Source organism: Cottoperca gobio, chromosome 14, assembly GCF_900634415.1.
Source record: "Cottoperca gobio chromosome 14, fCotGob3.1, whole genome shotgun sequence".
NCBI lineage: Eukaryota > Metazoa > Chordata > Actinopteri > Perciformes > Bovichtidae > Cottoperca > Cottoperca gobio.
In genome coordinates, this window is record NC_041368.1 from 16,361,722 (window position 1) to 16,389,529 (window position 27,808).

General features: G+C 42.5%; 1 protein-coding gene across 6 annotated transcripts in view; it reads left to right on the forward strand.

Annotated features, from left to right (window-relative positions):
* Positions 1 to 27,808, forward strand: part of LOC115019214 (actin-binding LIM protein 3-like) — a 44,208-nt gene that overhangs the window by 13,186 nt on the left and 3,214 nt on the right. For 3 of the 6 annotated variants that reach the window (XM_029448656.1, XM_029448659.1, XM_029448657.1), the window contains 18 exons: positions 1,329 to 1,512; positions 4,494 to 4,606; positions 6,335 to 6,461; positions 6,885 to 6,978; positions 7,431 to 7,518; positions 13,385 to 13,443; positions 14,454 to 14,534; positions 14,964 to 15,125; positions 15,294 to 15,323; positions 16,052 to 16,163; positions 18,302 to 18,352; positions 20,642 to 20,779; positions 20,886 to 20,950; positions 21,341 to 21,482; positions 24,221 to 24,250; positions 27,189 to 27,247; positions 27,401 to 27,467; positions 27,628 to 27,635. In XM_029448656.1, the coding sequence (XP_029304516.1) occupies positions 1,329 to 1,512; positions 4,494 to 4,606; positions 6,335 to 6,461; positions 6,885 to 6,978; positions 7,431 to 7,518; positions 13,385 to 13,443; positions 14,454 to 14,534; positions 14,964 to 15,125; positions 15,294 to 15,323; positions 16,052 to 16,163; positions 18,302 to 18,352; positions 20,642 to 20,779; positions 20,886 to 20,950; positions 21,341 to 21,482; positions 24,221 to 24,250; positions 27,189 to 27,247; positions 27,401 to 27,467; positions 27,628 to 27,635 (1,610 nt within the window). Of the gene's footprint in view, positions 1 to 1,328; positions 1,513 to 4,493; positions 4,607 to 6,334; positions 6,462 to 6,884; positions 6,979 to 7,430; positions 7,519 to 13,384; positions 13,444 to 14,453; positions 14,535 to 14,963; positions 15,126 to 15,293; positions 15,324 to 16,051; positions 16,164 to 16,455; positions 16,561 to 18,301; positions 18,353 to 20,641; positions 20,780 to 20,885; positions 20,951 to 21,340; positions 21,483 to 24,220; positions 24,251 to 27,188; positions 27,248 to 27,400; positions 27,468 to 27,627; positions 27,636 to 27,808 lie in introns of all 6 variants that reach the window. The other 3 variants (XM_029448661.1, XM_029448658.1, XM_029448660.1) reach the window with 3 other exon arrangements.

Consider the following 27,808-nt stretch of genomic DNA (forward strand, 5'->3'; position numbering starts at 1 on the left):
TCCGAGGTAAATGGAACGCAGTACGAGCTCCCTGCCTCCCTGATAGCTGGTACGAATCATAGCTCCTTTTATAAACTGTGTAACAAACCAGCTCAGCAGAGGCCTCGTAACCCTCGGCACTGCTTCACCACAAGCAATCATTTGGCTGAAGGACTTTGCATTTGCTAAATGAAAGCCATACATCATGCTGTCACCACATACAGTATAGTGAACACAGTGTGAGCCCTCACGTGTCTCTTCGCCCGGATATCCATCTATCACACAGCACTCTAGATACTTATAAAAGTATTTATTGTGTGTAAACACTGGACTCGTGCAAATACATATTTACAAAATGAGGTTTACACGCAGGCACACATACCATATATTCTCATATGCACTGACAACCATAACATTAGGGCTGCAACTAACGATTACTTTCATTTTGGATTAATACGTCTATTATTTCTGGGATTAATCGATTAGTTTGGTCTATAAAATGTCAGAAAATGGTGCAAAATGTAAATGAGTGTTTCCTAAAGCCTGAAATGACGTCCTCAAATGTCTTGTTTTATCTACAACTTGAAGTTATTCAATTAGCTGTCGTAAAGTAGAAACCAAAGAATACTCACATTTAAGAAACTGGAATCTGAGAATTCTGATTTTTTCTTTCTCTTTAAAAAGTACTGTGACAGATTACTTGATTATGAAAATAGTGTTTAATTTAATAACTAACACTAATACATATTTGCAGCTCTATATAACATACTGTAACATATTAACAGATTAGATGGTTACTGGTCTAATCCTAAAAAGCAGATTAGAGTATTAACCTTTTAAAAGGTCAGAAAGAACAGCAGATTGCACTCTCAGCAACCCCACCCCCTCAACCACACACACACACACACACACACACACACACACACACACACACACACACACACACACACACACACACACACACACACACACACACTGGCCATGTGTACTGTTAACGACCCTCAAAGCAGAAGGTGAAACCTCCAGATTATTGGATTAACAATGGTGTTTGTGTCAAAGCAGACTGACGACTAAAGTTTCTTAATATCATACATACTGATGTACCAATGTATTTAATTATTGGCATGAAATGGCTTCTACTAAGAAATGCTTAATGCATGCAAACTACATACCTGACCAGCTCTCTAACGCCACCTCTTTACCTTTTTTTTGTTGCGCCTCAGAGTTTTTCTTTATTGTAGCGAGGGGTTTCTGTCACCCCTGCCACACAGAGACTTTGTACAGTACCCTTTTCTCTGTACGTAATGATGTGAGCTAATTAGTTTTTCTCTCTCTGTGTGTGTGTCCAGTGTGCGGCTGTGATCTGGTGCACTCGGGTTTCTTCCACCACTCTGGCGAGTACATCTGTACAGAGGACTACCAGCGGCTCTACGGGACCCAGTGTGACAGCTGTGACCTGTACATCACTGGGGAGGTGGTGTCTGCCCTGGGGAGGACGTACCACCCACACTGCTTCGTCTGCAGCATCTGCAGGTAAACAAACTGTCATTTCTCGCCTCATAATTCAATAGCGCCCTTTTATCTGCTCTGTGAATTCATAAAAGGTAGTAGAATTAAGATATTTCTAACTCGTAACACGATTGTTTACAGTGAAGTGTCTTCTGGGATTCTTTTAGATTCATTCGGAACTTCTGGATCGGCAACAACAAATGAGATTTCTATTTATATACTATATCGCCACACACTGTGGCAAAATGATGTTTCAAGTCTGTACACAACTTCTTGCATACCACTGGTGGCCCTTTTATAATTGAAATGCATTGATGTGTAAGTACTGCGGGCCAGTGAATTCCTGTGTCTGTGTTCGGTTTCAGTGACCAGTGCGCAGCAAAACTACTGCAGAGCCTCGACAGTGCTAAGAAACACTGTGGGCGATGTTTTAATTGAAACTTTCACAGTCAATAAAACTTGCTATAGCTAATTAAAAGTAACAAATCAAAGTTTATTGCAGCGTGCCTTTCCCAGGTTTGTCACAAAGTGCTTTACTGAAGATAAATGGCGACTGCAGTACCATGTTTTGTACACATAATTTAAAATCAATCGGTTGCTATCTTACTAATTAAAGGGTTACTCCAGTGATTTAGCATCATACTCCCGTAACGTTTGGGGAGAAACAGATATAAAAAACGAAACGATTAAAATTGATGCAGCTATCTTGAGTTTTAGTTCTTAGTATAAAATCCCTGGATTCTACACTTCCCACAATGCAACTTGATAGTGTCTTTCATTCGACTGCCTGCCTGATAAACTCCACATGACATCATCAGGGCTATTTTCTCAGACATTATAAAACTTTTACAGGCTGTATAATATATTTTATAAAATACATATAAAATCAGTGGAGTGCCCCCGTTTTATAATTGGTTTTGGAGTACCCACATTGGTAAGTGTATCCGGGGGTGCAAGAGGTTGATGAGAAATCACATCCAAGAGCAAACTAGTTACTAATTAAAATATTTAAAATATGAAACATTCATATGGAAGATATGCTAAGTGTCTGTTGTAGTTGGCTGGTTTCACTTCATACATTATATATCATGTAAATGTAGTATTGGCTGCAGTTTAGTTCACTCAGAGCTGGAGTGAATGTGATAAGTGGCTGGCAAATAAAGGGTGACCTGAACGCAGCACAGTAAATATATTAAAGGCTAACTGTCAGTCAGTGTCTTAGATGTAGAGATGGATCATTATGTTTCGGTTCGCTTATAGTGGCAGTCTTTGGGTTCCCAAATGTGTGAGTGTGTGTGTGTGTGTGTGTGTGTGTGTGTGTGTGTGTGTGTACGTGTGTACCTCCACTCAACTGAATAAGAACACAATGTACTGAGATTGCGAATGATTCTTCATTAAAAAAATGCCTGTGTCAGCATATTGCAATAGAATTGTGTCTCTCAAATGAACTTTTGTCCCACACTAACCTCTCTGATGTGTGCAGAGTGTGCAGCTCTAACCAGAAGAAAGGCCTATAGCATAATAATAATAAGAGCCGGGCACTATATCGATTCTGACTTCCAATTTGAGGGACATTCATTTGACAATTTGACATAAAACTAGATTTTCCTGCAAAAGGTATCAAAAAAAAAAAGTCCTCTAGTTGTTATGTCTATGTTTTTCCATATTGCCCAGCGATAGCAAAGTCTATTTACTTTTAACACAGTTGCTGAATTATAGCAATGAGGTTTTTTTTTTTTTTATCAGATACCTTAGTCTAGATTTATAGACGCAGTCCAAATGTGAAGCATAACCTCGTCCAGAAAAGCAGGTTTTAGCCTGCTATCACTCAGGCTACTGGCGGGATGTAAACACTAGAAATCTTCTCGCTGCCAAGAGACAGATCAGTTTACAATCTTCAATTATACATGAGAAAATACATATATACAATAATTTACATCATCACAAAATACAGGATTAGTTATGTCTTTACGACGATGTGCCTTCCGAGTATTTGTTTGTGGCGCTAAACCTAAGTTCATAAAGTTCCAGCGTTAAATACCCAAAGGTTAAAAAGGTAGCAGACACACACACACTCACACACACACACACACACACACACACAGATCTTCTGCACAAAGTAGTTTAATCGCAATTTCACCAAATATGATAACATTTCAGGCTTTAATCAGGATTTTCACTGGCAATGTTGAATCTGTACACTGGAGGAACTTTCTGTGTTTCTGAGGTGACTGTAGCCGAGCAGCAGCCACCGTATCATTTATCAGCCTATGTGTTGCAGTTTTCTTATTTTTGGGAATCTCTTGCTGTGATCGGCATACACATTTTTGTACACAAAGATACTATTTTGATGTATCTGTTGCTGCATTGCAGCTGCTCACCTCTTCAGTCTCACACTACGTGGTCCTCAGGCTAAAAGGTATTTACTTTCAGTTGGGTCTGATGCAAACATAATGTGCTTGTGCGAGGTGCAACCAGAAACGAGAAATAATATCATGTGATGGGAAGATTGTTGTGTGGAACAGAGGGATCGGGTCGACACTACTGTTTCATTGTTTGAGAAGGACCCAGAAATATAATAACCCCATATGTTCTTGGATACTGAAGGTCTATTGATTTACTATACATTTTTTAGTGGGGAATTAGAGACACAATGTAAGTCGTGCTGTAGGAGAAATTCTGCCTTGTACATTTTGAATTTACAAAGGATAACAATAAAATCTCTGGTGTCCAACTACAGAAATGCTGTGAGAACCTCAGCTTCCATTGCTTTCACATCCATTATGTTAGGATACAAATATCAGTTAAATGAAACTGTTCTATCTGCACAGATGGATACTGTACCAGTCGGGGGTAAGATGTGAAATGGTTTCTTTTTGGGTGTTTTGGGTGAACTGACCCAAGTATAATTTCCGCAACACTATATCTGCGTAGCTTTACTGAAATGTTGTGTGTCTGTGTGTGTGTGTGTGTGTGTGTGTGTGTGTGTGTGTGTGTGTTCACAGGAGTCCGTTCCCAATTGGAGACAGGGTGACCTTCTGTGGGAAGAAGTGTGTGTGTCAGCAGTGCTCACACACTCTGAAAAGCGACAAGCCCGTCAAGGTCCATGGGCCAAGCTGTAAGAAACAAACACACACACACACACACACACACACACACACACACACACACACACACACACACACACACACACACACACACAGACAAATGTATGCACACACATTTAAAAGGTGAAATAATATATTTCATACACCTGGGCACTGCAGTTTTTAGCAAACGTTACTAAAAGAGGAGTAAATGGTGTATTTGTTGGGGACTATTTCCAGACCTGGAATAATACACATTTAGTGTTTTATTTACTACCTGAGGTTTAGATTTGTTGACAATAAGAGAAATGTAGCATATAATATGAAATTTAATTTCAATGTGACAGACTTTAGTTGCTACACCAGAGCTGTGCAATTACTCAATCTTGCATACCATCATCTAGTAGCAAGGACACATCTTTGTGAATCATCCAGCAAGTAAGACTGTTTGTACCCCTACAGGTGTAAAAACACTAAAACACTTTCTACTGTCCACCTGCTGGATGCTGCAAAACATAGCCACACACACACACACACACACACACACACACACACACACACTCACACACACACACACACACACACACACACACACACACACACACACACACACACACACACACACACACACACAGAAGGTGGCCTGCTGCTCCAGGTAGTGTTGTAGCCTGGTTCTGGTAGCTCCATCTGGCAGAGACAGTATGACTATGATGACAGGATGAGGAAGAGAGAGGAAGGAGGAGGGAAGTGGTGAGAGGTTGGCAGAGAGACAAGGACGGAGATAAAATGCTCTTATCTTCTGTGTGTGTTACTTCCTGCATCTCTTCTCCTCTCCTATTCCTCCTCTCCTCTCTCCTCTCCTCTCCTCTCCTACTCCTCCTCTCTCCTCTCCTCTCCTCTCCCATTCCTCCTCTATATCCTCTCCTCTCCTCTCCTCACCTCCTATCTCCTCTCATCTCCTCTTCTCTTCTCTTCTCTCCTCTCCTCTCCTCTCCTCTTCTCTTCTCTTCTCTTCTCTTTTCTCCTCTCCTCTCCTCTCCTCTCCTCTCCTCTCCTCTTCTCTTCTCTCCTCTCCTCTCCTCTCCTCTTCTCTTCTCTCCTCTTCTCTCCTCTCCTCTCCTCTCTTCTCTCTCTCCTCCTCTCCTCTCATCTCCTCTTCTCTTCTCTTCTCTTCTCTCCTCTCCTCTCATCTCCTCTTCTCTTCTCTTTCTCTCTCCTCTCCTCTCCTCTCCTCTCATCTCCTCTCTCTCCTCTTCTCCTCTCCTCTCTCTCCTCTCCTCTCCTCTCCTCCTCTCTCCTCGCCTCTCTCTCCTCCTCTCCTCTCATTCTCTCTCTATCCTCTCCTCTCCTCTCCTCTCCCATTCCTCCTCCTATCCTCTCCTCTCCTCTCCTCCTCACCTCTATCTCCTCTCCTCTCCTATCCTCTCCTCTCCTCTCCTCTCCCTCTCTTCTCTTCTCTCCTCTCCTCTCCTCTCCTCTCCTCTCCTCTTCCTCTCCTCTCCTCTCTCTTCTCTCCTCTCCTCTCCTCTACTCTTCTCCTTCCTCCTCTCCTCTTCTCTCTCTCCTCCTCCTCTCCTCTCTTCTCCTCTTCCTCTCATCTCCTCGTCTCTGCTTCTCCTCTCCTCTCCTCTCCTCTTCTCTCCTCTCCTCTCCTCTCCTCTCCTCATCCCTCTCCTCTCCTCTCCTCTCCTCTCCTCTCATCTCCTCTTCTCTCCTCACCTCTCCTCTCCTCTCCTCTCCTCTCCTCTTCTCTCCTCTAGACTGTGCAGGCTGTGGCGAGGAGATCAAACAGGGTCAGTCCCTGCTCGCTCTGGAGAGACAGTGGCACGTCAGTTGCTTTAAATGCCGAACGTGCAGCTGTGCGCTCACCGGAGAGTACATCAGCAAGTAGGTCCAACATATTTACAGTTTGTACTGTAGTTATGTTTTTGGATGTTTTAATCGATCCACATCCTGTGTTGCTTGTGTGTAGGCATTCACATCTAAAGCTATGCACTGTGACCAATTAACTTAAAGCAGGTAAAAAGAAAGCTACTTGAAGCTCTCTGATTGTCGCAAGTCATGGAAGAAAAGTAGGATTCTTTCACCAGCACCTCTGTCTGTAAGACAAAAAACGACAATTATCAGTCTTTTAATCAACTCAACACTCACAGTATGTATTTAAATGTTCATACATGGAAGTCACATTGAAAAATCTTTGGTTTTGGTCCAGTTGATACTCGCGTATCAAAAAACACGGCGTTACAGGATAAATAATGCACAAAGCCACAAGGTGTGAACTTGCTGTTTTATTTTTTTTGTCCCTGGCAGGGATGGGATACCTTACTGTGAGACTGACTACCACACTCAGTTTGGGATCAGGTGTGACAGTTGTAACAAGTACATCAGTGGCAGAGTACTTGAGGTGAGTGCACTCTTCCATGTGTGGGTATGTGTGTATGCTTAAGATACAGGGAGAATGTGCATATTTTTCGTCTGTGTGTCTCTGTGAAGGAAAGTGTGGATTTGTATGCATGTATGCAAGTATGTGTGTGTGTGTGTGTGTGTGTGTGTGTGTGTGTGTGTGTGTGTCAGTCTATAAAAAGCTGTGAAAAAACGCAGCTGTCCCTCTTTAAATGACTGAAGTGTTGACTGATGAAGGAGCAGCTTTGGAAAACCAACAAAGCAACACTCTCCCATCTCCTCTTCCCTGATTCATTCCTGTTTTATTTCTATTTCTTATGGCGCCTCTCCCCTTTCCTCCTTCCTCATTCTTCTTCTCTGTTTCTTATCGCCACTTTGTTCTCGATTCCTCATTTGTGTCATCTGCCCTATTTCTTCTCACTTTTCCCTTCCTTTCCTTTTCTTCTCCTCTAGGCTGGAGGGAAGCGCTATCACCCCAGCTGTGCCAGGTGTGCTCGCTGTCACATGATGTTCCTGGAAGGAGCGGAAATGTACCTCACAGGTGAGGGAGGAGAGCAGAGGAGAGCCAGACAAATGGTACAATATATGTCAAATCAATAGAATAGATGTTTAGTTTTGTGAATAGATGGCCATACAAAGGTGCTTCTACATTTGGCTAATATGCATAAAATAGATTTGTAGCATCTATTCAATCAGCTGCAGCAAGTACCCAGGTGTGTGTGTGTGTGTGTGTGTGTGTGTGTGTGCGTGTGCGTGTGCGTGTGCGTGTAAAAGTTAGAGAGCAATAGGATACGGTCACCTGATAAATGACTGCTTTTAACAAATCAGTTATATAGCTTATTGATCTCACTTATAGCGCTCTTGACCACACTCGGCGGTAGAGACACACAAACACACACACAGACATGCACACACCTTCCCCCAGCAGATGTTTTCTTTGTACACACAAAGGTTGGAGTCAATTACCTCCCAACCTTCGCCTCCGCTGTGTCCATTACTCTGCCACGCCCCTGACAGAATGAATCTGAATGAAACCGTCTTCACCGGAGGTTTAAATTTAATCAACGAGGATCTTCTGCTTTACAAATGAGATAATACTAATTAAAGTTAATGGACTCAATCATGCATTTAAGTAGGTTTGTATGAGGATGCTGGCAAACCCTCTTGACCGTGTGGGACTAGCTTTGTATGTATTTTGCTTCATATTTTTTTAATGAACCAACCAAATGTCCTACAAATTACTCTGATAAGCAGCTGTTTTGCACTAGCAATTATTTTTTAATGCACCACAATGTATAATGTTCATACGAAGCTAATTGGAATTTGCAAAACTATGATTAAACGGCAACAGCACAGCAATTTTATTATTTAACCGCAGTTTAGTTTAAATACATATACTTTATAATGGAGGAATAAAAAAAGGGTTGGCTATGAACATTTTGCAGATAAATACAATATCAACACGTCTGTTATGTTGAAGAAAAAAGAGCAGCAAACATGATTTTCATGCAAATTAGCCGCATAAGAACGTACCGTAGGAGATATGGTTATTTAAACAGGCCACACACGAACATACGAATTTGAAACTGCACAAATGTTCCTTTCAAAGATAACGGGGATGGGAAAAGGAATTCAAATAGTACACACACAGAGGATTTAGCCTGGCTGAGCTGAATCCAGATAAAACATGTGGCGGACGCACAGAGTCCCAGGGTCGCCACACAAGTTGACATCTCCAGCTTCACCTCATTGACATTCTGCTGCTCACCTGCTCACAGCCACATGTAAAACGAAGCATTTGCATATTGTACCTAAAGTGTGTGTGTGTGTGTGTGTGTGTGTGTGTGTGTGTGTGTGTGTGTGTGTGTGTGTGTGTGTTTATCTATGCCTGTAAATATATGCAAGCGTCATTTTCCGTGTACACCCATGTATCAGCTTGAAAGCATATTTTCACAATAGTGTGTCTGCATATGAATGCTGTTGTGTGTGTGTGTGTGTGTGTGTGTGTGTGTGTGTGTGTGTGTGTGTGTGTGTGTGTGTGTGTTTGTGTGTGTGTGTGTGTGTGTGTGTGTCTGTGTGCTGAGCCCCGGTGAGCTGCCCCAAGGTTACATTCACTCCTTTTGATGACTTCAGACATGTAGGAGGGCTGAGCAATCACCCTCGTGACACGCACTCAATTACGACACACACACACATGCGCGTACACACACACACACACGTGCAATCAATCTCATGATGCATGTCTGGAATAAGAAGTGGTGTGTGTGTGTGTTGGAGATGGGGGGTGGAGGACTATTTCATGAACTAATCGGGAATGTTTAGTCTCTTAAAAAGGATAGACGGATGGAAATAGTGTTTTTTTTTCCCCCTCAATTATGTTTTCATTATTCAGCATTGTTCAAACATCTGAAAACCTTAGTGTGGTGTTACTTAATGGTAACACCTCCACTGTATTCTCAACAATTTTGCCTAAACTTTGGGAGCGGCTCATGGTAGGTTTTGCTCAGGTGGTTCAAATGTTGACTCTCATGCCGTTTTGTTATTAATGTCATCATTGATTAATTAATCTGTTGAGTAGTTCTTCACTAATTGATTGTGAAATGTGACAAATATCATTTTTGACATAATTCCGATGTCTCGTTCCATCCATCCATCCATCCATCCATCGTCCACCGCTTATCCGGGATCGGGTCGCGGGGGCAGCAGCTCCAGTAAGGAACCCCAATCTTCCCTTCTCCGGGCCACATCCTCCAGCTCCGACTCGGGGATCCTGAGGCGTTCCCAGGCCAGTGAGGATATATAATTTCTCCACCGAGTCCTGGGTCTTCCCCGGGGTCTCCTCCCAGCTGGACGTGCCTCTAACACCTCCCTAGGGAGGCGCCCAGGTGGCATCCTTACTAGATGAACCACCTCAACTGCTCCTTTCAACATACAGGAGCAGCGGCTCTACTCCGAGTCTCTCACGGATGGCTGAGCTTCTCACCCTATCTCTAAGGGAGACGCCAGCCACCCGTCTGAGAAAACACATTTTGGCCGCTTGTACCCGTGATCCCGTTCTTTCAGTCATGACCCAGCCTTCATGACCATAGGTGAGGGTAGGAACGAAGATCGACCGGTATATTGAGAGCTTTGCCTTCTGGCTCAGCTCTCTTTTCGCCACAACGGTGCGGTAAAGTGACTGTAATACCGCCCCCGCTGCTCTGATTTTCCGGCCAATCTCTCGCTCCATTGTCCCCTCACTCGCGAACAAGACCCCGAGGTACTTGAACTCCTTCACTTGGGGTAATGGCTCATTCCCTACCCGGAGTAGGCAATCCACCGGAGAGTCATGGCCTCAGATTTTGAGGTGCTGATCCTCATCCCAACCGCTTCACACTCGGCTGTGAACCGATCCAGTGACTGTTGAAGGTCACAGACCGATGATGCCATAAGGACCACATCATCTGCAAAGAGCAGCGATGAGATCCTCAGGTCACCGAACTGCAACCCCTCTCCTCCACGACTACGCCTCGATATCCTATCCATGAAAATCACAAACAGGATGGGTGATAAAGCGCAGCCCTGGCGGAGGCCAACATCCACTGGAAACGAGTCCGACTTACTGCCGAGTATCCGGACACAACTCTCGCTTTGGGCGTACAGGGATTGGATGGCCCTCAGATGTGACCCCCTCACCCCATACTCCTGAAGCACCTCCCACAGTATCACCCGGGGGACCCGGTCATACGCCTTCTCCAGATCCACAAAACACATGTAGACTGGATGGGCGTACTCCCAGGCCCCCTCCAGGATCCTTGTGAGAGTGAAGAGTTGGTCTGTTGTTCCACGACCAGGACGGAATCCGCATTGTTCCTCTTCAATCAGAGGTTCGACTACCGGCCGAACCCTCCTTTCCAGTACCTTGGAGTAGACTTTACCAGGGAGGCTGAGAAGTGTGATACCCCTGTAGTTGGCACACACTCTCTGGTCCCCCTTTTTAAATAGGGGAACCACCACCCCGGTCTGCCAACCCCTAGGCACTGTCCCAGACTTCCACGCAATGTTGACGAGGCGTGTCAACCAAGACAGCCCCTCAACACCCAAAGCCTTCAGCATTTCTGGACGGATCTCATCAACCCCTGCGGCTCCGATACTCGTTGATTCTCATAATTGTTATCAGCTTATTATAATTTGATCTAACTAATAAATGAATCAACTAATGGTTTATATAAAGCCTCTGGAGAAAAAGAGCCAGTGCTGCTGTCAATAACATATTTCAATCTGTATTGATCCTAAATAGTGAAAATAATTTATTTGGTGCTTCCTGTAATTGAACACATTTTTCTTCAGCAAGGGGCAGAACATTGGTTTGAATATTTCCACCATGACTCGTGTATTTATTTAGTGGTGCAAAACATGATGTTTTTGTTTGGAAAAGCTGCCTTTTAAAATAAATGATTCCATCTCTAAACTGCTTAAGTTCATGCACATTTACCACCTTTCTTACTATTTCATTAAAGACTTCGTTTGAAAATAGAAAGGCATCAGACATCTTGAGGTTAAAGGGAACGGGAGATAGAACATATCTGACCGGTGACATTAGCCTGACTTCCATGCTGTTTCTCGTGGCAGCATGATTCAGCAAAAAGCAAAAACTCCTGAGGCCTTTCAAATATCTGCTGCTTTTTAACATTAGAATTTCAAATGACATAAGCACAAATGTCAATATTGCTTCCTCTAGATTTCACTGGCTTCCTTCATCCCCTCTTTTGAATATCACCGGTCAAGATTTGGAGGCCAGTCGTGTCCACTGACTAACCTCAAGTTAAGAAAAGAGTTGACATAAAGGTTTGTTTAAACATAGCTGAGAAAAAACAATATAAAGACAGAGATGGAGTTCATTTGAGTTATTATTTAGTGACACAGTCAACTCATATTCTCATGACTAATGTTGTTTTAGATTGAATTCCTTTCCTCTGCACCATTTAGATTCTCCTCATACACGAGATAAAGGATCCCAAGTCCAAGACCATACATCTGTTCAGCAGCAGGGCTGAGGAGAGTGGGTGGGACGGGGGTGCACTGAATCACCACGCATGGTTTCTGTCTACAGTATTGATTTGTGTGTGTGTGTGTGTGTGTGTGTGTGTGTGTGTGTGTGTGTGTGTGTGTGTGTGTGTGTGTGTGTGCATAGTCTCTGTGTATCTGTGCTATGTTTGTGTGTGTGCAGGTCAGATTGATGGTGTTGATAGTATAGTTGTAAATTAGAGTCATGATCAGCTAACTGAGTCCATTCGGTTACTGCATTGCCAGATAAAATGTTAGTGTGTGTGTGCGAGTGTGTGTGTGTGCAAGTGTGTGTGTGTGTGTGTGTGTGTGTGTGTGTGTGTGTGTGTGTTCAGAGCGGATACATTACTGTCATTAGCACTAACAGCTCCACATGCATATCACATCCTGACATAAGTGGGTTTATTGTTATGAATGTTGAATGAATTATTGTTACGATCTCATAGCTTCTATTCATTCCCAATTCATCTTTTGTTCGATAATAAAGTTTCCTCTTCCCTGTTGCTTTTCTTAGTTTTTTCTCTCAGGCCACCTCCTGTTATCATTTAATTCAAAAAACCTTTTTAGGGATGATTGTTAAAGCACAATTTTGTCAAAGCAGTGGTTCTGTTCAGCATATGTGTACGCACAGGGTATGTGCAATAAATGAGCATTTGTAAATTACAGAGAAATAACAAAACAGTAAATGAACACAATTGAATGAGTAGTATTACACAGTGTACTGTAATATCATACTACTTACAGACTTCTCTTCCTGTCTCTTTCTTTCTTGCTTTGGGCTTAATTTCAAGTCATTTGTGAGTCATTTAGTTAAACAGAACTTTATTGTTTTGCAGGTTTAGATCAATAATCCTGAGGGGAACGTGATTGTGTGTACTAAATCCATCCAGTAGTTGTTAGTCTAAATCACACATATCACACTCATGGTGGCACCAGAGGAAAAGTCAGGGGATCGCCAAAGTTGGAAGGATTAATAAATAATATAGTTTTATGGCAATCCTTGTAACAGTTGTTGAGATATTTTAGTGGCATGCTTAAAAATTCTGCTTCTCTCTCTCTCTCTGTTCCTCTTTGTTTATCTGTTTAGGGAGACAAGAAGGCTTACATCCTTTATCCTCAGACCAGACAAACTGCCTCCACAGCCATATGCACTGTGTGTGTGTGTGTGTGTGTGTGTGTGTGTGTGTGTGTGTATGTGTGTGCGTGTGTGTGTGTGTGTGTGTTGTTGATTGATGTTGATGCACTTGAGAAAGGCTGATCTACTCTTCATAGGATCCCATAAAACTGTACGGCTGCTGCCCACACACAGTAAACACAGTAAACTGAGTTAAAAGTGTGTGTGTTTGTGTGTTTGTGTGCAGGTTCAGAGGTTTGGCACCCCATGTGTAAAGAAGCAGCTCGGCTGGAGAGAAAACTGAGGGTGAGCGATACTCGAAATACCCACAACCCCCTGCCATTTCTCTCTATTTCTGTCATCTCTGTGTTTCTCTTTGTCTCTCTGTGTCTGAAATGTCTCACTCTTGGTTTACAAGCTACATTGTTCTTTGCTTTATAAGAAACTAATAAAAACAAGGCTGCCCTCCAGATAAATGTGGTATAGTTGTTTGTTTTTTTTATCTTGCCAATAACTGCCAATGTAAATGTCCCCGAGGTGGGACTAATACAGGATTTCTGATTCTGAACGAATATAAGACTTGTTCCATATTTTACAATACTACATGCACGTTATGCTAGTCAGGGGCAAGCATGTTTAAACTAGTCTTGTACTTATCCAAAGAGCCTTACAAAAAGCTGTTCTATGTTTCAAGCACGCCATACATAACATATGATGTATTGGTCATATTAGGCCAGAGGAGTGAGTTGTTTCTACTGTCCTCCTCATCTCCTTCCTACGTACTTTGTACATTTAGAAGCTTTAGCAACTTTAGGATCAGCTAAATGTGTCAAGTCGATCTAACAAGTTGTACGAATGTCTACGCTAAGTTTATCAAACTTCTATCCTCTGTCAACTGATGCTTTTTATGTAAATATCATGAGTGTTTTTAGCAGTAGACAAACTCAAATGAAAGTGTATATTGTCGAGAGTTGGTATATTTTTCACAAGTTAACATAACTTTCTCACTTTATAATAAACCAAAGCCAAAGATTGTAAGTTAACGGGACTCTGGAGCAAGAGACTGGCTCAATTTGCTGTCCCAACTAACATTTGAACAACTTGTAACCTTGTTTTATGCCAAATAATACGCAGTAAGTGTTACCCAAGAGTGTGTGTGTGCAGGATTTTACGTATGTGTATAGATGTAAGGTCGGGGATGATGTCTCTACTATTATATTATTATTATTATAACTTAAGAATGTAAATACATGTTGTATATTTGATTGTACTTTGACCTCAGGCTTGCTCTGACTCTCTTACATCTGTCCTACCAGCTGAGACGCACCTCTGAGACGGCGTCCATTTCTCCTCCAGGCTCCTCTCCTCTCCTCGGCTCCCCTCACCGGCTCATCTGTGTGAGTACCGCCGTCTCCATGGTTACTCTAACAATGCTATGGTTACGCCCTCAGCTGTCACTGTCGCTGTCAATCAAAATTCAACCGACAGCGACAGGAACACTAAAGAGTCTCTGAAAGCTTTTTCTGTCGACCCTATCTGTCTCTGAGCAGACTTTCTGTTTGTCTCCTCACTAATACTGTGTCTGCAGCACCCTGGTCGTGAAGTCTAAAGTCAATTTCAGAACCTTTTTTTCATTTTGTATGACATCATTAAACATGCTTTATCGTATCTGTGTATCTGTGTATCTGTGTGTCCCTGCCTGTGTGGGTTTTTGTTTGCACACGTATGTCTCGTCTGCTGCTGATCTTTCTTTCCGTATGTTCTATTTCCTTTTCCATTTCCTCTCTCTCTCTCTCTCTCTCGCTCTCCGTCCACCCGTCTTTCAGTCCAAAGCCGACGGGGATGTTTTGGACTATAAGCAGCTGGCGGCTCTGCCCAGGGTCAAAGCCATATATGACAACCAGAGGCCTGACATCATCCCTTATCAGGCCGACCAAGCGCACACACACCTCTCTGATGACACTTTGGAGCGGTACAGCTGCGGACAGGTGCACACACACACACACACATACACACACACACACACACACACACACACACACACACACATAATCAATCAATCAATCATGAACGTTACAGCATTAGTATTTTACACGATTTTGTCTGACTAAAAATGAAGATAAAAGGAAATGTATATATTTCTCCTTCTCATCCAGTCACTGGGCTCCTTATCGCCATACTCTCATGTAAGTACTCAATCCTATTGTAAAGTAGTAGCTGTGCTGGGAAACAATGTAATGGAAGGAAAACTAATGCAAATTTGTGATGGATCAACTATCTGTCGCAGGGATGGGCACCGATGGGACATTAAATACAATTCCTTCGTCAAATTTCAGTGTTTAGTGATATTGGTTGCATGCAGTTCAATCCATAGGTTCAGTCACAGCGCCTCATGTCACCTTACATACAAGTTACTTCAGTGAGTTCTGCACAGTGAAGTATACTAAATCTAATAACTGATTGACATTTAAATGAATAAACGACCTGTAAAACAACAACGTGAACAAATGAGATATAATATCTTGAGGTGCTGCTAGATGTTCACCCCTGTTCTCAGTCTCATTGACACTTACCAGCTGCCAGCTCCAGCTTCATATTTAACGTATATCTATCTTCTCATCTAACTTTTGGCAAAAAAAAGTAAATGAGCATATTTCCCAAAATGATAGCTGCTCTGCTTTGCTATGACACGTGTGTGTGAACGTGTGTGTGCACGTGCATGTGTTCACTAAGGAAACTTCTATCAGCACACGCATAGTATAGAATATTAAACTGCTCTCAACGTGATTAAAATGTTGTTTCGTAAGGAGACTTGTGTAGTATAATTTACTGCATTTAGTAAAGGAAAGCACACTACTCTAAGGCAGCCTCTCTCCCTGTACCTCTCTCTCTCTCTCTCTCTCTCTCTCTCCAGGATCTCTTGGACAGCGTGGAGCTGAGAACGAGGCGTTCCTCCAGCTCCGCCTTCACCGACTCTCCTTCACACAGTCGCCACGGAGGCTCCCCACTGCATTATTATCTCCCCGGTAATGTGCCCACTCAAGCAGAGACACACATACATGCACACAGACAATATGAGGTCTCCAACTGGAAAGATGTTCTAGCTCTTTGAGTGGGTGTCATGTCCCGTTCAGCATCACCACACACACACACACACACACACACACACACACACACACACACACACACACACACACACACACACACACACACTCATATACATGTAATTCAGCAGGTTATCAGTGTGTTTGGGGACGTGGGCCATTCTGTTGCTCATGCTTTGGTTTCTCACACTGTGATTGGCTGCGCTGGCTACAGGCAATGAGAGTGGCAGGAGTTCACCTTATTACAGTCAGCCAGAGCCCAGGTGTGCCACACCCACCACCGACACCTTCCAAGCCCCCAAGCATTTCCATGTGCCAGGTAGGCCGTCATCCGCAACGCTGACCCCTGACCCGTTTACTAACCCGACTTTACCCACGTCAGCTCGTAACCAACCCACCCTCCAATATTTACTCATGCTTGTAGTCTAGACTCGATCTACCCATTAATCATCAAATCAGTTCATTCCTAGCCAAACCCCTGACCCCAGATCAACAGTAGCTGCTCTCCTAACCGGAACACAACCTCATTCCCAGTGAGCTTTATTATTATCATTATTATTATTATTATTATTATTATTATTATTATTATTATTATTATTATTATTATTATTATTATTATTATTATTATTATTATATTATTATTATCATTATTATTATTATTATTATTATTATTATTATAAGTGCTGAAGTTAGTCGTTGACAGAAAATGCATCGACAATGATTTTGATAATCGATTAATTTTTCAAGCAACAATGCCAAATGTGAGGATTTGCTGCTTTACGCCGTCTTATATTATTGGCAACCTCTTTGGGTTTTTGAATGAATGAAGGAAAAAGAAATCGAAGACATCACTTTGGGCTGTGGCTTTCATTTGTCCCTATTTGCTTTTATATTTTATAGAGTTTCATTGATAAAGGAAACGATCGTGATACGACTTTAGATGCCTAACACGTTTCTCCCACACCCTCTATGCATCTAAGAAAATGAATCATCCATCCATGAAACTGCACAGTAGCTATGTCCTTGCACTCCAGCGGGAATCTTTGTCTGATTTATCGTACTGATCTGGAGCTCTTGTATAACATAAGAGCACTTTAATCTAACAACTACGACCAGATCATTTTATTTAAACGCTCCCATCAACCTTCCATTTTATCAAGTTAATGCCTCTCCTCCCTGAATGTTTCACTCTGTCTTTGTTCCCGTCACTTTAAAAGGCCTTTACTTTTCACTGCAAGCTGTGCATTTGGTTTCCCTCCATCACTCCCTCTTCCATTTCCTTTCCATTTCTCACTGAATGTTTTTTTCGAGGCTGTTATTCCTTGCCAGCCCCTGCGACAGCACTCCCTTCATGCTTTTCAACACGGAGCTAAATGTATTTGGTGGATGCTTTTATCCAAAGTGCCTCACGAGTGCATACAAATTTAGCTTGGATGGCCCGTTGGGAGTCGAACCTCTAACTCTGGCAGGTTTAGTGGTACACTCAGCTGCAGAATTTGTAGGTATTTTTTGAATTTTTGAATTTTTCTTAGTTGTTGTTTTATTGCATCTCATGAAAAACTATTTTTAATTAAAATATTTAATTTGTTGTGGTGCTTATCCAGCATCATTATACAGAATAATCCACCAAATGAGAGCTACAAGGTACCACATGCTCCTGTCATTTCTAAGTTTCTCTCTTCTCCCCTTTATCTCTTCTTCCTCCTCTCCATCCACACCTCTCTCCACCCTTCCACTGCTCTCCTCCCTCTTCTTTATTCCCGTGCCATCTGCTGCTCTTTCCGGTAATAAGCCTGAATCTGTATTAATCAGCCTCTCTGCACGTCAATCGGGTTGTCTGGATGCATGGCACTGTCTCCGCCATAGCAGTTTATTACCCGTGCTGTCAGCTTTACAGTTAAATGTGTACAACACATTCGGTGGGACGGGATGAGTAAGGACATACAGACTCCTCTCTCCTCTCCTCTCCTCTCCTCTCCTCTCCTCTCCTCCTCTCCTCCCTTTCCTCTTCCCTTTTGTTTTGCTTTCCACGCTCATCCTCTTGTGGTTTCTGTTCTCAGCTTCTGAGGAAACCAACATCTACAGGAAACCCCCCATCTATAAAAGAAAAGGTAAATCTATTCCTCACCATGTTGTCCTTTTTATAGCGTTTGTTAGGATGCCTACCTGTCAGCCGGTTGGTTGTCGATGCATTCTCAGTACGACACATGCTTCTGTGTGTCTGACTTAATGAATCAGTTAGAGAAAAGATCTGTCTAACATCGGGTGCTTCTGATGACACTCAGTCCTCCTTTACAGCTCCTCTAGAAGGAAGGTAGTCAGAGGAAGCCAAAGCATTTCTTCTGCAAGCCCACACAATGCTTAATGCAGCCGTAGTTTACTACTGTGTTTTAAATATTATCTCAAATTCTGCTCTTTGGCTGTCTGTTAACCGACCAGCAGATTGTACTTGTGCTCTGGTCTATAGGTTCTGAAACTGTTGCCAACCATTTTATTTCAAATTGGAAGAATAAGTGGCAGACATGCACAGGTTCCACCCAGTAAAATATGAAGAGTTGAGTTTTTATACCATTGTAGTTTAAATATCTTTGGGTTTTTCCATCTGGACTACATCTGCATCTGTTTCAATTACATTTATTGTTTTTGCTACAAAAGTGTTTTTAGCAGCTGTGTCAAAGGAAAGAGTATTGTTGTCTAATTGAAGAACTGGAACAATATATGTAAGCGTTAAACCATCTGACACTGAGTGGATTTGTGAGTAACCGTCTTATTTTAAGGTGAATGCAAACTATTCACTAGGGAGGCTTCATATCAGCCCCAATAATGTTCTATTAATAGGAGTGGGTATCTGCCATGATGTGACCGATCCATATTCAAATTCAATGTCATAAACTTAAGTGTTTCTGCTGCTACTGTATGTTAGCTACATTACAGCCTGCTCCATGTTTACCAATCCCGGGCCTTTTGTTACACAGAGATATTTTTAAATTTGGAAAAACAAGAACGCTGCATGAGTGCAAGAGTTCGGTACAGGCTGGATTGTTGTGTTCACTGCACATCACATGCATCATTATTATGTTGGGTGAATCCCCTGAGAAATAATAATGTCACTGTAAGCTGGCTAAAACTAAGCTAAGCTACAGATGTGACGTTGGGTAGATGCAGCCACAACAGAGGCGGATTACAGATTCAATCTTTGACTCACAAGGTGAAGTAAAACTGAGAGAAGCAGTGCCAAATACTCTGGAGTGTGCAGGTGATCCATCAGTGCTCGGATGGCAGGTCCGACAGACTTACAGTTTCTCAGAAACACCTCTGGATGATTTACACTGAGCTACAAAATGCTGACAAAGCTCTCTCTTCAGTCTTAGCTGGAGATCTGGGCTGGAGGAATTTTAAATTTACCGTACGAATCATTTATTGAGCAGTTTTCATATTAAGGCAAAGTACCATAATCAGGTTTATATGCTGTATATTTAGGACCATAATGTATGTGGTAGTCAAACCTGGCTTCAGTTCAAAAATAAACATTTTAGAGCTCCTCAACGTGGCGTTTGGTTATATTACCAGATGGAACAACTGAGAAAGATAGGGTTTGAGGATGGCAGTTGCAGAAAGCAAGATTAATGGTTTTATGTTTTTATTTTGCTGCCTTTTAATGCTTCTTATATAGTTTAAGTGTAAACATATTACCAGGACCAGGGTATAGGAGGTAGCCTCGTCCCAAAACATGTCTGCATGGCACCTCTCCTGCATGTTGAACATGAATCAATGATGAATAAATGACCTTATAATCCCCTCCAGATAACAAAAACTAACAAATAGGAGACAGATTGCTCTATTGTTTTTATTTGTGTCCAGTGTAAGTCTGGACTGTCCAAAGACTAAAAGTCACATTCATGCATCAACGCCATCAGTTGAAATATAACCTTTGTTATATGTCACACACTCGCTCTTTTCCCTGTCTATCTAAAGCCTACATTTCCCTTGAAGATATTACATCCTTTCATCCTCACAAAGAAATCATCACAACGGTGCTTGCTGGAAGTTGTGCATTATATCCCATCACTTCTTCTCTGACCTCCTTCTCTGTTCCCTTGCTTTTGATGCCTTCTCCTCCTCCCTTCCTCCCCCCCCCCCCTGCTGTGCCCTCCCCTCTCTGTAAGTAAATGCACTACTTCTTCCGTCTTGTTTCTCCCACACGCACACACACACACGCACACACACACACACACACAAACAAACACAAAGTTTCCAGCAACGAACAAACAAACCAAAGCATTTAATTTCAAGCATGTAAATCGGCCTGGAAATGCTTGGTGGGGGGGGGGGGGGGGGGGGATGGTTTTGTGATCACAAATTGTGATGAGGAATTCTACAAATTCTCGTCTCTCCCTCAGACATATCTGCCTCTCCGACAGCCATTAAAAGTAAGACCAATGAGAACCTCCTGAATTCCAGCCGCCATTCAACCTCCAACTGCAGCAGCATTTATCACCCAGACTCCAACTACTACCCATATACTGGCTCTCCGAAAGGTTCTGCTCCCTCTCCTTCAGAAACACACACTTCTGCTCACACGTATGCTTAGAAACCTCTATTTACTCTTTTACTCCCCATCTCTCTCTCTCTCTCTCTCTCTAGTCTCCAGGGTGAGGAGGTTTTCGGCCGGAGGAGAGGAGGATGGATGGAATCAAAATATAAACAAGGTAAGAAAGAAAGATGTTCTCCTGCTTCTCCCTTTTTATGTTGCGTGTGTGTGTGTGTGTGTGTGTGTGTGTGTGTGTGTGTTAATACTTAATGAGCTCGTTAATTAAATGCTTCTTTCCAACCTCACCCACTGGACACGATACAAAATGATGCTCCTCTCTTCTTCTTTCACTTCCCCTTCATCCCGCTGTCTGTCCAAACCACAACCATCACGTTTGCCTGTCTCATCCTGCTTCATTCCATCACCATCTATCGACCCCCGCATCCATCCCACTTAACCAACTCTTATTGCTCCATCCATCTGTCCATTTTCCCACCTTCTTTTCTGGCCCCTTTATTTAATCCATCCTTCTATTCCTCCCCTCCACTCTTCCTTCCCCTTCCAACAGGGAATTGGCAGGATGATCCTGAAAGAGGAGATGAAAGCGCGGTCAGGTTGTCACGACAATGACCAGTGGGGGAGCAGGCGCAGTTCCCGCTGTAGCAGCAAGGAGGCGCTGAACAATCTGGGATACAGCTCCCTCAATGGCTGTAAGTGTGTGTGTGTGTGTGTGTGTGTGTGTGTGTGTGTGTGTGTGTGTGTGTGTGTGTGTGTGTGTGTGTGTGTGGTCACATTAAATCTGTAAGGGTTGTTTTTTGTAGATTTACTCACATGTTACTTGACATCACTATGTGTGACTTGGTAATTTGCTAATTAGGGAATGTCATTTAGTTTTGCAGGTCGTTAACTTAAGTATTGAATAAGTTGAAAGTTTCTGTGTTAATGGCACTAGACGAAGAGTAAACGGATCACCAAGATTAATACAATTATTTCATGGCGATCCATCCAACACTGGTCAAGAACCCTTAAAAAAACCCTTATAAAAGCCTTTTTCCTGGAGCTACAGGACAAGTCAGGGGATCACCAAAGTAAGCAGGTTTCATCCTCTGGGAACCATGAACGTCTTTACAGAATTTGACGGAAATCCAACAAATAGTTGTGGAGATATTTCAGTTTGGACATACCGACATTGCCATCCATTAATTAAGTGATGCTGCTAGGACGGCTAAAAACTGATCTAAAGAATGATGGTGGACTCTGCTTTGAAGAGTGGTTGTCAGTAACGTAAAGTCAACACAGACATGGTCCTTTCAGGTTGTATGAGGGTCAAGACTGCGGTTTACAGATGAAATTAGGATCAGGTTTCAGTTAGTGTGATGGTGATGACTGGCCTGCGGTCGTGGTTAGGAAATGAATATAGTCACCTTTACGGGAGAAAGATTGTGTGTCTCGGGAGGCTGAGCGAGCTGTAGTGGGGGGAGTTTCCCACTTCTGTATTAACTCTCCCATTGATTCCGTTCCTCATTGCATTCAGCACGAGTAAGAGCGAGACAAGGATGGAGAGACTTGGAGATAAAATGAGAGAGAGAGAGAGAGAGTGTCTAGGTTGAGGTCAAATGGGAATAAAAGAGAGGGTGTTCTAAAAGCAGAGACAGAGAGAAGGAGATGAATTAAATTCAAAAGAGAGAGGGGAGTGAGAAGCTAAAGCAATTTGGAGCTGTTCTAAGAAGATGTATGACATGAAGCCAAGAGGTAAATCAGGGTCAGAGAGCGGCCGAGAGAGAGGGAAATGAGCTCTGTGCGCAGGGGGGTCAGACAGAAAGGTGGGGATAATGTGGGTGTTCGGTGCCGTATAATCACTGTGGGTTTATAGTGTCTGCTGTTATTACACTCATTAGAAAAACACTGAGAGGTGTGAGCTCATCTGTTCTTCAGAGGAGGCTAATTCTCAATTGGGATGTCCACAGTTTGATAGAAGTGACATGAACTCCTACTAAATAATTGACTGACTAACTGATTTTGCTTCATTCTAGGGATGGAAATGGTAATGTCCGTCAGTCGGCCACTTTGGTCCTGACTCAAATATCTCAACAACTTTTGGATGAATTGCCAACAAACTTTGAGCGTATGTTCGTGGTCCCCAGAGGATGAATCCTAAAGACTTTCGTGATCCCCTGATTTTTTTCCTCTTATTGAAATATGGTACACACATTCATGTTCCCCTCAGGATGAATTGTAATAGCTTTGTTGATTCCTTTGACTTTTCATCCAACGGTACCTTCAGGTCAACATGCGTATGAACGTGTCAAACACTTTGGTTTATAAACCTGCCAATCTAATGACGTTCCCATCAGCCTCAGTTACATTTTATGTTTAGCGCTACATAACAAATATTAGCATGCTAAGGAAGTTAAACTAAAATGGTGAACACGGTGAACATTATACCTGCTAAACATTAGCATGTTAGCATTGTCATTGTGAGCATGCTAGCATGCTGATGTTAGAATTGACCTCAAAGCACCGCTGTGCCTAAGGCAAAACCCAACAGAGGTGCTAGCTTAGCATTAAACTCTTTGTCTTGTTACTTATCAATTATGATGATAAAAAAAAGATATATTTTCTATAATTTTGTATTCAAGCATCTATGTTTAAGAAAATAATCTCAAACTGCAGCACAGTCTATTACAATTACAAAGTTTGGGGGGTGGATGCCGTAAACATGTGCATTTTTAACATGCTGCATGAACGTGCCCATGCTGCTTCATATTTTATATGATGTGTAGGGTCGTGATGGTGATTTGTCGGCATGTTGATGCTGTCGGGGGAAAATCTTCACACAGCTGATGTTTTATAAACGTCCCTCAACAGCTGGCCTTCTTTATTTCCCCCTCCGCTGAAAACTAACTCTCTCATTTACGTTTATTGTTTGTCCTCATACTTTTACTATGTGACAGCTTTATTGACCCCACTTAACACAGACTCCCATACTGGGCGTGTTTACACAATCACACAGACACTAATATGCATGTATTCATGTGCACACAACAAATAACATGCAAATATGTAAAGTATATCTTGTACTTCATCCTCACCACCACTGGGTTTTTGCAAATATATTTAGGAAAAGGATGCAGGACGCATGTTTTAGTTTCAGGCTTTCAGTTTTCATCAGGGATATTTACAGGTGTCAGAAAACATCAGCTGGTTACTCAGTTGGCACACATCCTGTAAACAACTTCACTTCCTTAGAAGCTTTTAAACCAGTGTTCAGGAAAGGTTTATATATGCTAATGCTTCATGATTGTAATGGATTAGGTCTACAAAGGTTTTGGGTTCAAGACACAAGACTTGTGATTCAAGATATTTTTTATTTCCAAGGTGTATCGCTGATTAAATTAATATATTGTCCCCTTCCTTTTTCCTTTTTGTTCTGTCTCTCTGTTCTCAGCTCCCAAGTCCGTCTACACTTTAGACAGCGGTGAGTGGTTCATCAGTGCATTTTGATCTCTGAAGTCCTCTCAAGGGGCCGTCTTCCCCCTGATCCCTTCCATCCTATCGGTTCTGCTGCAGAGCTTTAAGTGGGAGATTGTTATCAACTCACACGCACACACACACCCCCCCCCCCCTCTCTTTTCTTTTGGGTTACAGGTGGGAAGATGAATGGCGCTGTAGCTTAGGTCTGCATTTAGCAGCTTTTCTTTAGCAGCAGCACTGATCCAGGATCACTGACCTGAACCCCTCAGCCATCTGTTTCACAGGCCGCAGTAACACGCTACAGTGTAAAGATAGATCTTACAATGTAAATACAATGTATTTACTGTTTTTTCTTGCGATGTCTTCACCATCTCTTTTATTGCACTTGCATGGATCTTAACTAGCGATGGCTCGATACCACTTTTCTTTACCGACACCGCAACCACGAGTATCTTCAGATGTCAGACTGTATCGCAGACCAGTCGCAGTAAATAATACATTTGTATGGATGCACTTTGCTTAAACTAGCCATCCAAAAAAACATCATACTCAAACTACAAAACAAATATTCTACTACTCCTCTAAAGGAAGAAATACGTAGCCCACAGCGTGACTCAGTTATGCTGCTTCTTTTTGTTCAAACCTTTTCACATACAGAACTTTTAAAAGGATCATTTATCAGTCAGCACCATTCAAACATTCAAAATGAAATATAAAGAGCAACTTTTCCCGATGCCGGATCCAGTTATTTTGGGTTGTATCCGACGGATACTGAGTATCCGACGACTCATCCCTAATTTTACACTCGATATCTTTCAAATAAAAAAATAAAATAACTGATCAATAATTGTGCAAATTGCTCCAAAACCTTAACTGCGATGATTTAAATGGCAGCAGAGACTACAGGCCAGCACTTGTGCTATAAAGAAATGAAACGCTCACGCTATTAGTTTTCACACTGTTTGGCATCAGAGCACAACCATATTTTGAGACGCACACGAAGACTAATCTATGAGACTGTATCCCATGTCTTAGTTGAGAGAGAGAGAGAGAGAGAGAGAGAGAGAGAGAGAGCGAGAGAGAGTTGTACATGACAAACCAATTATAGTTCAGCGTCTCCAACATGCTGCACAGTAGCTCAGCACACCGACCAGTATTCTACTGCATCATGGTGTTTCGCCCCGGCTCTTTGACGTCGGTGTGTAATTTAATTCCTTTGAACAGCAAAGTGAACAAGAGAGAGAGAGAGAGAGAGAGAGAGAGAGAGAGAGAGAGAGAGAGAGAGAGAGAGAGAGAGAGAGAGTGAAAGAGAAGAGAAGGAAGGCAGAGCAAGAAAGCAGAAGAGAGGGAGGGGGGAGAGAAAAAGACTGAGGAAGAATGAATAATGAAGCCAAGAAAAGAAGATAGTGAAGAAGAGGCAAGTGAAAGTAGAAGTGAGAAAGACTGAAGAAGGATTTGAGGGGATCAGTGGGACTCCACTGCCATCTGCTGCTTCCGCTGCAGCAGCTCACATCACAAAGAAAGGTCTGCCACAGGACGCTTAGGATGCTGCTGGTTACCAAGGGTTACAATAGAGATGCTACCATGCTGCACAAGAAACAGAAGAAATGGGTGTTAAAAAAGATTCATGTTATCAGTGTTTTGTTTGGTTTTCATATTTAAATATTAAATAGTTGTGATATTTGGAATTTTCCTGCAGTGTTTATTTGTATTTGCGGTGTAAATGTAACAAGCAGAGGCAGAAACGCACCTCTAAATGACTAAAATGTCAATCTGATTACTGTGTTTGATCTGAGCCTCGGTTCTTAGTCTAGAGCAGGGGGGGGGGGGGAACCTTTTTCCTATCGAGGGCCATTTCATTTTTTACAACATCCTTCGAGGGCCGTACTAATTATTGAACTCATAACCTCTGCAAACATGTTTAAAGACACAGCCCATTCATTTCACCTTTCTGTTATGCTAAATGTAAAAAAGTAACTTTTGTATCCATGTATCTGTTTCATCATTAAACCTGTATTAGTCCCACAACGGGGGCATTTATCTTGTCACAGCAAAATAACATATGAAGTAAAAAGGCAGTACACAATAATTAAATAGAATAAAAAACAATATAAGTACCAAGTGGTTGATAGAAAATAAAGTGAGTATTGTAAATGGCAGTGATAATTGCACAGCAGTGGTGGAACAGTCTGTTCTTGGTGTGGTGGTCTACCTCTCTATCTCTCCATGTTTGTATGTTACGCTCTGCAGACAGCAGCTTGTTGGGCCAAACTCCACCGAAGAGCGTTAACTTTATCCAAACGCACTCGTCCTCTCAGCTCGTGCAGTTCGGCATGTTTCGTGCTGTAATGACGCTCAAGATTATTATTCATCACCGCAAGTACGTCCGCACAAACTAGACACACTGGCCTTTTACTTCCTCAAAGAAGTAATCGTTCGTCCATTTCTCCTGGAAAGTTTCTGTTTTACACTCGCCACGCTGCGTTCACTGATGTCTATGAGAGTCTCGTTTAATATTGAAGTTTCTGACGTGACGTGACCACGTGATGACACGTTCCGCTCGCGTTGTGTTCAACGACCCTGACCTTGGCCAGGATAAACAGTCAGTCGCCCGTTTTTTGTGTGTTTATGAATTACCTCGAGGGCCGGATCAAATGGTCTCGCGGGGCCGTACCCGGCCCAGAAGCCGGAGGTTCCCCACCCCTGGTCTAGAGTGTGTCAGGTGGGTGTACCGGGGGGGCAGTGGTAGCCTTGAGGTTTCAAAAGCAGCATCCCCAGAGTGATATTCTCAGAAAACTGACAAAGATGTTAGAAACACGTTTTCTAATCCTTAAGCAACTGTCAGTGTGTAGAGGCACTGGGCTGCTATTCATAAATTGAGTTTGTTTATATTATTTTGCATAGTTTGTTTATGGGTGTGTGTTTTGTATTTGTTCTTCCAGACTCGTACATTGCCAAATCGTCCTCGTTGCCAGGCTACGGCAAAAATGGACTGAACAGGGTAAGCAATCATGCTTAGTGTGTGTGTGTGTGTGTGTGTGTGTGTGTGTGTGTATATATAATACAGGCATGGCCATTCACTAAACTGTCATCTATAGCAAAGTCCTTCATTTCGCTGCATGTTTGCTAAACTGCTCTCGTTGTGTTCTGGCAGCCTGGCAGTGCGGGTGCAGATTATTACCAGTATGACAGCAGTAATGCAGTTAATTGGCAGATCAGAGGTAAGCCTATTGTACAGTTTAAATCTGCTTATCCTCAGTACTTCCAGTTTTCTCCTGATTTATCCTCCCCTCCCGATGCATGTTATTTAGAGTGTATAGTCAAAAAGTAACAAATGCAGTTAACATGATAAGGTATTTTCTCTTCCCCTTTTCCTTTCAGAATACAAGGTAAGATGTTCTCGCCAAGGCTAGCCGACTGTTACTGAGCCAAGAGAGAAAGGTCTGGATCAATAGATAACAGATAAGGATGATGTGTTGCCTGTTTAAAGTTCATAGTCAATGGTGAATTGATCTCACTCAGTAACACCCACTGAGGCTGACTGACTCATTTTATTCCCCTG